General features: G+C 37.7%; 1 protein-coding gene across 5 annotated transcripts in view; it reads right to left on the reverse strand.

Annotated features, from left to right (window-relative positions):
* Positions 1-1,992: 1,992 nt before the first annotated feature.
* STARD3NL (STARD3 N-terminal like) overlaps positions 1,993-12,343 on the reverse strand; it is a 66,015-nt gene continuing 55,664 nt past the window's right edge. For 3 of the 5 annotated variants that reach the window (XR_012380158.1, XR_012380160.1, XR_012380159.1), the window contains 3 exons: positions 11,040-11,135; positions 3,917-3,992; positions 1,993-2,750 (listed from right to left, as the gene is read on the reverse strand). Coding sequence is in view for 2 of the 5 variants with exons in the window: in XM_025872706.2 (XP_025728491.1) it covers positions 3,934-3,992 (59 nt within the window). In the remaining 3 variants the exon portion in view is untranslated. The remainder of the gene's footprint in view (positions 2,751-3,916; positions 3,993-11,039; positions 11,136-12,343) is intronic. The other 2 variants (XM_025872706.2, XM_025872708.2) reach the window with 1 other exon arrangement.

Raw genomic sequence — 12,343 nt, forward strand, 5'->3', positions numbered from 1 at the left:
AAATCGGATTTTCTTCCAACACAAATGTAGTATACAACATACATTATTCCGCACTTCTCATTTATACATCCTTAAGGTTTTTTTATGTCAGTATACAGGGTGGCTGCAAAGTATTTCACTGGTGACTCTATACTTTATAAGATCAGTTTCTTGTGATAGACCGTTGGATTATTTCCAATCTTTTACTATTATAAAATACACTGAAATTATAATATTGCTTTATGTCACTATGGACATGTGGACTGGCCATTCTGATAGGTACTGCCAACTTACCCAATAGAGAGAGAGTACCACTGTGCATTTCTACCACATGTAGGTGAATGTCAGGACAATGCTGTCAAACATCAGGATTTTGCTAATCTTACAAGTGAAACAGTATTCCACCAAGGTTTGAGTTTGTTTTTCACTGATGAGGATAACCATCTTTTCATATATTGAGTCTGTTTATATTTTTTTGTGTGCAGTATTTGTTCAGTCCTTTGAACATGGTTTCTATTGAGTAATAATATGTGTATCTTTACAAACATGGGTGTAAAACAAAATGTTCAATGCATGGTCAGTAGGTGAACAAGAAAGTGATTATTTTTCTTCTTTTCTAATGAATCCTTTTGAAGTAGAAGTTTTTATATATTAGAATAAAACAATGTCTCATTTAAAATTGGGAAGGATTTTTTGTTTACTTACAATCAGCTTCAGTTTCTGTGAAACAGGTCCTGTTGGAAACCAAGTAGAGGTTCCCATGTGGAAACAACCTAAGACCCACCAGATACAAGAAAATGGAAATTTAATTTTGATTTACTCCTTGATTCTCAAGAATGTGATCAGAACTCTTAGGACAAATGCCTGAGCCTCTACTGAGTGATCTGGAACTGTTACTGCACGTGGAAAGCACAGAGGCACAGAGGGAAACTAGCAAATGACCGAAAGCTGTGTGGGCTGATGTCACTGCTGGGGCTCCTAGGCAGTGTTTCCTGTGGCTTCCAACTCCTTAGCACCTTCCTTCCCCAACGGGCCCTGGGCTGCCCTGGACTGGGAGGTGCACAGAAGGGGAGGGTGGTGGTGCAGGGGACAGTGTGGGTGGCAGGAGGCGCTGGTGTGGTGATGGTGTTCTATATTCTCAGGCTTGTTTTGTCGATGTGCTCCGTCAATGTGGTTGATTCGTGGAAAATGCTTGAAGTCAAACCAGCCCCTGCTGGTTGGGGCTGTGCAAGCGGTGGCTCGGGTGTTGTGAGATGAAATAAGGACAGTTAAACCACAGCTGACTTTGCTCACTTCCAGAGGGCCACAGCTAATGGAAAGAACATATCCACCTGTGTACTCACGCTCCTGCTGTCAAACATACTGTGAGGCTGTGGGTGAGGGTCCCCCTAGTTTATACCAAGTTCATTCCAGTAGCTGCTACATGAGTTGGGATCATATGACCAGGACTGTTGAGACGCTGCTCCCTCAGTCCACTCCAATGACACTGTTCTGAAGGAAACAGCACGCAGACTTCTTGTAACACTAGGTGATCCCCCACATTCCGCCAGGATCTGCACTTTTCCATGGCAGGTGATTTACTGAGGCTCCTATCTTCAGTCTCATTTTGTCAGTGTGGACAGGGTGACATGAGACCTGTGCCCATGAAGCTACTAGCACAGGTAGACTGTAGACATCACAACAGCAGGTGCTTCTTCCCTCACAAGAACATAGCCTTATGGAGGCCCTGAGTTTACCTGTGTCATTGAATGTCATAGACTGAGTCATCTCAGTCCCTGCAGTAGTCAGACTGAGCAAGGATCCACAGAAGACATACACATCAGGTAAGTGTGCTAAGGGTCCAACAGAGTTGATCTGACCTGTACAAATGGCTACTTTCCAGCCAAACCAGCACCAGTCAGTACTCATAACTGAGTTTTTCTTGAAAGACACAATGAAAAAGGAAAGAAAACTAAGAGACACACTATCTTCGCATGAAGCATTGAGGGAAATACTCATGTTGGAAAGAAAGAGTTCACAATATAATTTAGTTTATTTTAATTCAAATTAGCCACACAAAGAGAAATGATGGCCATGATTTCAGACTGTAGGTTCAAAATAAAGAGTCTCACACCATTTCAGAACCATACTTCTCAGAGAAAGATGCTATTTCATAATGAAAATAATACAAAAATGTCTGGTTATGCTGTACATGTACTCACATTCCCTCCTGGCCCCCCTTTGGTAATTCCAATACTTCAAGCCAAATACATAATGCAAAACAAGTAAAATAAAATGAACCATTTTGATATGTTGGTATTTATTACTTTTTAAAATTGTACAAAGAGCGCATAAGCGTGAGTTAAAAAACACAAGGGAAATGTTGGATGTTAAAAAAGAAATACAAACGAAATCTGAGACATGAAACAAAAACTTCCAAACTGCAAATCAAATAAAAAGATATTTTGCTTACTAAAAAAGTGTTATTCCAATATATTCAGAAGTCTTTTGATCGGGAATACAGCACAAGACTTTGCTCCAACTATTCATAAACAGATCAGACTCAGTCTCACTAACACGGGATGGATCATCACATTATCTTACCAGCCACAGGCAGGTCCTAAATGTACGTGATCTGGTACAATGTCTATGAGGTATTACAATAAATAAATTCTTTATTAGCCATTCATTAAAGTCAGCAGGGGATGTCACCTTCAACTTTCAATAGGAAGACCCAGCTCTGGTCCTTTTTTTTTTTTTCCTCCAGTGACTTTCAATGATGGATTTTCACACTTAGAAAAAGAGAGAACATAAAAAAATTTGAGCTACAGTGTTAAAAAGTAAAGTGCTACGTTTTGCCTTATATTTTCATGAGAAAGTTTGTGTGCTGAAATGGGCTGTTACAGACACAAAAGGACCTGGGTGAGGCCACACAAGAATTTATTTTAAGGCATTTTAGAGCTTTACTATTCACAGACCCCTATCTTTACTGCGTCTCAACCACTGATGCAGAAAGCAGGTCTGGAGTGTTTTGGGGCCCTGGGGGTGGAGAAACAGGGCCCACTCACCAGTCCAGGCTGCTCTGCGGCCAGTCCCCACCTGTCCCAGCTGCTCAGCAGCTCCGAGCCGAACACCACTTTCCTTCTGTCCTCACATAATTAGGCAGAGCTGCTGCTACTACAATTCACTTTGTGTTTATTTGCTGGCATTTCTGAGGCTGAAGTGTTTTCCTTTGATGATCTGAAGTGACTGAACAAAAGGCCCCACCTGGAGGCCCATCACCTCCTGCTCTGATTGGACCACATGCTTCTTCATGGAAGCTCCACAGCACTTGGGGGACATCTGGGTGCAGGGCCAGGGTGGACCCTGGTACTAGACTGGGGGGGCCTGAGTCCTAGCTCTGCCCCTTGCTAGCTGTGCCACCTGGGACGGTCACTCACCATTCTAGTCCTGCGTGCTCAGGTGTAGACAGAGACACTTGGTACCCACATCCCTTGGGACCGCTACCCTCATGCAGAGAGGGTTTGTAACTGAACAACATCTGACATGGAGACATTCTGGCTAAGTAAACAATAATGAACTCATCCTTATTCTGTAGAAATGTGGATGGTAACTAGACTTATGATGGTGATCACACTGCAGTAGTGATTTGTAGTGTACACAAATACTGAAATCTAATGTTGTACACCTGAAACTTACCTAATGTTATATGCTAATTTTACCTCAAGGGAAAAAAGAGAAATTTGAACTCTGAGGTATTTTTCATACTTTACAAATTCACACCATGCAAAAGAATGTTAAATTTTATATGAATAAAATATAACTATATATTCATGTGACTAGGATAAATCTGGCTATATATTTGTATTCATATTATTAAACCCGACCTTGAATCGACTCAAAGAAATGATCCATATTTAACTAGTTTCTTATTACACTTTCACTTTCAAACACTTACTTTAACAAAAGTAGTACTCATAGTTCCAAAAGTGGTTTTTCACTGTCCTGCTTTTCTTCAGCTTCTTCTTCAGATCCTACAAGGTAGGGAAAAGGAAAGAAAAAAAAGAAAGGTGAACCTTATATTATTCGTATATTTGAGCCTACCATTTCATTCCGGAATTATCTGTTTAGGAAATACGTCTGATGAAATGATACGTGTTTTCCATTAAGTGGATTTTGCTAAAAATCAGGAAAAAAAGTCTAGATGTCTGAGGCTAGAAAAAAAGTTTAAAAATTATTTTATTTCCACAAATATCTTGTATCCACTTATATTTACATAGCTCATTACAGCATGGAAAATGAACATTTTATAAAGTAAAAGCAAATATGTAATGAAAAGAACGATATCCCATAGGATCATAATTACAAAAATAAAAACTTAAGTACATATGTGCCAATCAGAAAGCCTACAAGAAAATAACCAGATGACTTGAATCATTTCTGAATGTTCCAAAATATGTACAACAAACTGACTTTATAATTTTTAAATTATAATTTTAAAAAAGGGTATAAATAATACTAGCAGTACAGCCACAATTATGTGGAATTACAAACACAAAACGATGATGTAATGTATGGTGATTAACATAATAAAAAAGATGAAAAAATAAACAAACAAACACAAAACGAGCAGGAGAGGAATTGCTGTCAACACTGATGTGGCACAGAGTTTGAAGGACAGGTTCTGTGCTTGCTGTTCTGTGCACATTTTTATAAAAGGTGAGTGTTACTCTCACAACCAGGGAAGGGACATAAAACAAGATACATGGGAAGACAAGGTAGCAGGTGAGGGATAGAGCCTTCTCACACACAAAGGAAGGAGCCTGCCTCAGGAGGAGCCGGTTGAAAGCTAGAGCTGCTTCCCCCGGTCAGATAATGCACCTCAAACAGCACATTTTTTCTTCTGAGAATGTCTGCCTGCATTATAGCAGGAAAATGAATAGCAGAGAAACTTAAGAAAAGATCGTGCCCCACATCTTAACCTCATAAACGTCACACGGCTCAGGTTAAGCTAGTGGCAACATAAATAGATAAAGGTATAGTGATCAGAAGGCTTCACTTTCCAATTTAGGCAATTTAGGAAGCCCAGGTGGAGGCCACAAGCAGGAAAGAGAAGGCAAAGCAGAGGCCCCTCGCCCTGAACACTGTGGAGATGCTGCGAGTAGCTAGCTCTTCTCTGGAGTGAAGGGCGCCTGGGTGGCTCAGTCGTTAAGCATCTGCCTTCGGCTCAGGTCATGATCCCAGGGTCCTGGGATCGAGCCCCGCATCGGGCTCCCTGCTCAGCGGGAGGCCTGCTTCTCCCTCTCCCGCTCCCCCTGCTTGTGTTCCTGCTCTCGCTGTGTCTCTCTCTGTCAAATAAATAAATAAAATCTTTAAAAAAAAAAAAAATTTACTAAATTGCCGTAAATCATTATCACCCTGGGGTGGATTAATGCGTTCTCACTTGGAAATGAGTCTGAGGAAGATCGTCATACCAAATCTTTCTGTTTCTGGACTTATTTCCACCCGTCAGACTAATGGCATTTGAGCCACAACAAGCTGACGTGTCTTGGAATTATTTGGGACTCCTAAATAAAGCCAAAGTTTTAATTAAAACATAGTAATATGTATGTTTTACATAATTTAAAAATAAGCTAGTAAGGCCTTCTGGTTATGGTCAAGTGAAGTTAACAAATCTCCTTGAAAAGCAACTATAAAACTGGACTAGATAAATAAAACTAACCATGTTAGCAGTTGGGAAATGTCCAAAGACATACAAAAATCTACAAGTGTTTATGCTTGAAAAGCTGAAGGTAGGAAACAACAGTAGTGCTCTTGCCTAGAGCTGGTCCCATTCCTTTCCCACCTCCCAGTACTCAGCTCAATAGGCATGAAGGTTCTTCCAAGATAGGACAGCCCATGAGGACTGGAAACAGAGTTACACAGTGTGAGGAGCTGAGTTAATCTGGGGTGGGGAGTGACGCGAAGGTGAGCTGACAAGCTGTGTGGTGTGCAAGCAGGAAGGCCAGGGGCTCTGCTGGTCTGCGGCTGGGGTCGTGGCTGCAGCAAGCATGTGCTTGGCTGAAGCCGTGTGCATGTTTAGCAGACACCCAAAAGAGCCTCCTGGTCAATCCTGAGGCTTTGGACATATGCAGAGATGTGAAAAGACTCAGCGAAGAGTACAAGGAGAGGAAAACTTAAATTCCCTAAAATCTGAATATGCTACTCAATATATACACGTAACTATCTGTCAGAGGATGGAGGTCTTTTTTTAAATTTCCAGTATAACTAATGTATACTGTTGTATTAGTTTCAGGGGTACAATATAGTGATTCACCAATTCCAAACATTACTCAGTGCTCATCCCAATAAATGTACTCTTAATCCCCTTCACCTATTTCGCCTATCTGCCCACCTACCTCCCCCTCTGGTAACAAGTTTGTTCTCTGTATTTAAGAGTCTGTTTTTTTCTTTGTCTTTTTTTTCTTTCTTAAATTCCATATGGTATTTATCTTTCTCTGATTTATTTCACATAACAGAGGCTGGAAGTCTTATCAAGGTGCTTAAGCACAATCTCCATCCAATCACTGGCTACCACTAAACTATGTAGACACAGAGGTGGTCCCTGGGCAGCTAGGCTTAAAATTAAAAAAACAAAACAAAACAAAACCTTGAGTAGAACCATCAAGAGCCACATACTACAAGGGACATAATTTCACAGATTTAGCCTAAGCAATTTTTTAAGCAAAAATAACAATAAAAGCAACCTTTTGGGGTAAAAATCAGACTCTAGAGTTGCTACCATGTTTTTTCAACAAAATATTTTTCAATTAAAAAAAAGGCAAAGAATCAAAAAGTGTGACTATTCTCAGGCGCAGGGGAAACCTGGACAATTCAATAGAAACTCTCTGAGTGTGTCCAGGTTTTTTATTTAGCAGACAAAGACTTCAAAGCAGCTATTATAAATATGTTCAAGAAAGCATAGAAAGCCATTTTTAAATAAGTCTGACAACAATAAATGAACAAATAGATATTCTAAAGGATGTGATAAATTATAAAAAAGAAAAGATACCTAAAAGTAAAATGTGGAATAGAAAAATATAATAATTTAAGTGGAATATTCTGTAGAGGAGTTTAAGAGAATATTCAAATTGGCAGAAGAAATAATCTGTGAACCTGAAAATAGCGCTGTATGTTATCCAAGCTGAGTAACAGAGAAAAAAAAACAAGAAAAATTGAACAGAGCTCAGAGACCAATGAGATAGCATTAATGGAATGGGACTCCCAGACAGAGCAGAAAGAAAAAAAAAAAAAGAACAGGAAAAATGTTTGAAGAAACAATGGCCCAAACTTCCTTATGGTTAAGAGTTTGGGCCAATTTTGCTGAGAAATATTAATCTACAAATCTAATAAAGTAAAGAAATACCGATTGGGATATATACAATTAGGTTCACCTCATAGGCAACTGCTGAAAGCCAAGAGTGCATGAAACTAAAAACATAACACATCAAATCTCATAAGAGGTTGCTAAAGCAATGCCTAGAAGAAAATTTATAGCTTTAAAAATGCCCACATCAGAAAAGAAAAATGTAAAATCAAACATGGGAAATAAGAGCAAGCTAAACCCACCCAAACAGAATAAAGGAAATAAAAACTGAAATAGAAATAACTGAAGCAGAATAGAGAAAAACAAGAGAGAAATACCAATGTAAACAAGCCAGTTTTTTGAAAATATCAACAAGCTTGATAAACCTCAACCTAGAGTTACAAAGAGGAAATGAGAGAAGACACAAATTACCGAAACTAGAAAAAAAGAACATCACTACCAATTCTGCAGAAGTTAAAAATGATCATAAGGGAATATTATAAATAATTTACATCAACAAATAGTTTAGAAGAAATGAATTCCTAGAAAGATACAAATTATCAAAATAAACTCAAGAAATAAGAAAACTGAGTACATCTATATATAATAGGTAAAGAAACTGAGTTAGTAATTAGAAGTCTTTCCACAAAGATAATTCTTGTTCCTGATGGTTTCATTGATGAATTTATCAAACATTTAAAGGAAAAATAATATTAATTATTCATAAGAAGAATTCATTCAGAAAACAGTGTGTTTGGAAAGACTTCCTAATGTATTCTATGAGGTCAGCATTACTGATATTAAAGGCAAGGACATAATAAGAGAACTACAACCCAGTAAGTAAAATATCATAAGCATATATTTCACATGTACATATATGTACAAACATTCTCAGGAAAATATTAGCAAGTCAAATCCAGAAAAATAATACTGGATTATACAACATGACCAAGTGGGATTTATCCTATATAAACAGTTGATGTGATATATCGATATTACTTAATGTACATCATCATATCAACTGAATATAGGATAAAAACCATACTATCATCTCAATAGATGCATAAAAAGCATGTAAAAAATTTAATGCTTATTCATGATAAAAACTCTCACACTAAGAATAAAAGCAAACTTCTTTAACTTGATAAGGGGCATCTGTGAAAACCCACAGCTAACAACATACTTAATGTTGAAAGACTGACTGCATCCCCCGAAAGACCAGGAACAAGACCAAGGATGTGTGCTCTTGACATTTCTATTTAACATGGTATTATGGTTCTAGACAGTGCAACTAAAAAATAAAATACATTTAACAAAGTGAAAATTAAAAGTAAAAAAGTCTTTAACTGCAGATGACATGATCCTGTATGCAGATAATGTCATGGAATCTACATACAGACAAAACCAAAACTAGAACTCATGAACAAGCTTAGCACTGTCACAAGGTACACATTCCATACACAAAATAGTAGTGGAATTTTTATATACTAGCATGGAAAATTTGAAAATGAAATTAAGGAAACAATTCCATTTACTATAGATCTAAAAAGGATAAAATGCTTAGGAATTAATTCAACAAAAGAAAAGCAAAACTTGTATGCTGAAAATTACAAAACAATGCAGAGAAAAATTAAAGAATATCTAAATAAATGCAGAGAGGTCCATGTTCATGGATTAGAAGATTCAATATTGTCGTGATGGCAATTCTTCCCAAATTCATCTATAAACCCAATGTAGTAGGCTTTACTCACAAAAATTAACAAGCTCATCCCAAAATTGACATAAAAACCCAAAAGACCTAGAATAGACAAAACAATGTTGAAAAAGAACAAAGTTGGAGAACTGATGTGGTCACCTTGCAGAAGCAGTGGGGGGAGGGACCCACCCAAAATTTGATTTAGATGTTGAGACTGATGTTGCCACACACACAGAGGGTGTGGAAAGCTTTATCACTGACACATGAGGTTCTGGGGACAGCAGGGTGGGTCTTTGAAGCAAGGCCTTACAGCACCTGATTTCAAAGCTACAAAAAGATTAAGTTTCAGTAATAAGGCCAGTGTGGTACTCATGCTAAGAGAGCATACAAGTCAATGGAAGAGAAGTGAGAGTCCAGAAATAAACCCTTACATTTATGGTCAAATGGTTTTTGACAAATGTGCAAATTCAGTGCAGGAGGGGATAGTCTGTTCAACAAATTGTACTGCAGCAACTGGATATCCAAAAGCAGAAGAATAAACTTAATTCCCTACCTTCTCCATACATGAAAATTAATTCACGATGGACCATAAACTTAGTAGAAGAGCTAACACTATAAAATATTCTAGAAGAAAACACAGGAAAGATACAAGATTAAGGCAAGGAGCTCTTAGATATGACCACAAACACATTATCCATAAAAGAATACATTCTGATAAACTGGACTTCATCAAAATTCAAAACATGTGCTTCAAAAGGCTCCACAAAGAAAATGAAAAGTCTACAGCCTGGGGAAGAAATATTTGTGCATCATTTAAAGGACTTTTATCTAGAACGTCTAAGGAACTTTTAAAATTCAATAAGAAGACAAACAACATAACTTGAAAAAAGGTGGTAAAATAGACATTTCTCCAAAGAAGATAAATGAATAATTAATAAGCTCATGAAAAGTTCTCAAGGTCACCAGTCCTTAGGGGCAAGTGAAAACCACAAGGAGATAGCACTTCATACCTGCCAGAATAACTATAATCAAAAAGCCTCTGCCAAGTGTGGGTGAGTACATGGAGAAACAAATCCTTACATACTGCTGGAGGGAATGTGAAATGGTACAGCAACTTTGGAGAATACTTTGGCAATCACTTGAAATGTTAAACAGAAACTTGCCGTAATATCCAGCAAGTCCTCTCCTAGGAATTTAAGAAAAATAAAACAAATGTCCCCACAAAGACATGCACATAAAAGTTCATAGGATTAGTCATAATAGCAAAAATTGCCAACAATTCCAATGTCTAACCACTGATAAATAAAGAAAACACTGTATGCCCATAAAATGGAATAGTATTGAGTCACATAAGGAACAAATGACTTACACATGTCACAACATGAATGGCTGTCAAGAACATTATACTAAGTAAAAGAAGCCACATGTAAAAATTACATATTCTGTGATATTTGTATTAATTGTCCAAAAAAGGCATATTTTCAAGACAGAAAGTAGATCAGTGGTTTATCTAGGACTGGAAACAGGAGTAAGTATTAGATACAAAATATTTTTGGATGATAAAAGTGCTCTAAAATTATACTGTGATGTTGGCTTAAAAGTATAAAAATCATGCAATTACCTATTTACAATGGGTCAATTTTATAGTATGCAAATTATAACTCATTAAAGCTATTCTTTTTTTTTAAATCAAGGTTAGATAATATCCTCAGTGGTGAAGTTTTAATACACTTCAAAATTTTTAATAAAAAGTAGAAAAACTGTGTTTCAAATCTGTTGATTACACATCAGGTGACCATAGAATTGATCATCTAAACAAGAACATTTCCTAGAGATCAAAGAAGTTCTAATAATAATTACATGGAACCCCAGGAGTTAGCCAAAACTGTCCAGGGCAAACCAGCATGTATGGCTGGTTGCTATTAGAAAGTGTAAAATTAGAATTACAGTGTCTTTCTCTAGATTTGCTTAGCACAGATTATATGATGCAATTGAACTATTCTTCAAATTAAGTCTTTCGATGATTTACGAGGTAACTACCTTTTCCTCAGCATCACGACTGGTTCACTTCAGCTGTCTGACCACACATAACACCTTCAGCCCAATCATCTGACAATGGACTGTGCTTCCTCCTTCCTTCATTGAATACACGGGGAAGCAGGACACAGTTAGACCAACATGCAAACCTGCAAACACACCACCTTTATATCCTTTAAAATTACATCTACCAAAAGGTGCTAGTTTTCCAAATCTCTAAGATACTAAATTTCAAAGAAATTTACAAGGAAAAATGCTAATATTTTAATTTTAATTGTTGGTGCCTCTGATGTCTTTCTTTCTCTCTTCTCGCCCATTCCTTCCACAGCTATACATCTACTCTGTGACAGCTCTACACTGGGTGCTGGAGAAAGTCAGGAGAAGGCAAGCAGCCCCCAGACGCCCTCTCCTCCACCAGGGGCCCATCAGCACTGGATCCATCCCAGGGCAGCAGGAGCACAGACTCCTGTTCTGTTTCATTTGTAGCCACTGCCCGAATGAGCCAGCTGTGCTTTAGAGTCGAATCTTACGTTCTAGGCACATCGATTCCATTAATAGTTTTTAATTTTAATTCTTTCCTAACATGAATGTTCCGAGAGTGAAAATATAATACAATAAAGTAAGTCACTTTGAACACTCCTTCTCTGCCTGCAACTTACCTGCGTTTTGTCTTGAACAAAGCAGTACCCAGCACAACACCCTGACAACGTTCTAGTTCTAGTTCAGCTTCATGATCCAATGAAATGGTAATGCTCCCAACCACCACTAGGAGGGGGTAAAAGTCAGAGGCAGAAAGCCAATGGATTCAGAACTGAAGCTTGATGAAGAATGTCTAAGTGGTATTCTTCCTGTATTATTATCCTGCTGCTCTGAACTTCTAAGTAAGTAAATACATTACTACTGAGAACCTTTATTACTTAGAAAAATAAAATCTATATAAAAGCATGAACAACAAAGTGAACCTCCTTATTCAAAAGAATGAGTCCTATGACAAAAAAAACTCAAGGAAATAATTCTCATAATGAGGTATGCAAAAGTATAATGCTTATTTGAGCTACTGTTGGCTGAGAAAGAGATCTTCTGCTAGCTCATATCTGTATTTCATCTAATTCTGTGCTTTCGTGTTTTACCCTGCGTTTAGATCCAACCCGAATAGTTCAGAGTATCAGGTTACTTGGAGTTCCCCTGATTCGCTGTCCCGTTGCTGTGCCTCTGATCACTCACATGAGTCTTTCTGCCTGGAATCTGCTCTACTATCTTATAGTGGGAGTGTTTATAAAATAATGCAGTCTCTAAATCAGTCTGCA

Source organism: Callorhinus ursinus, unplaced genomic scaffold (genome assembly GCF_003265705.2).
Source record: "Callorhinus ursinus isolate GAN/ISIS: 27379988/994484 unplaced genomic scaffold, GSC_fseal_2.0 scaffold12, whole genome shotgun sequence".
In the NCBI taxonomy this organism is placed as follows: Eukaryota; Metazoa; Chordata; class Mammalia; order Carnivora; family Otariidae; genus Callorhinus; species Callorhinus ursinus.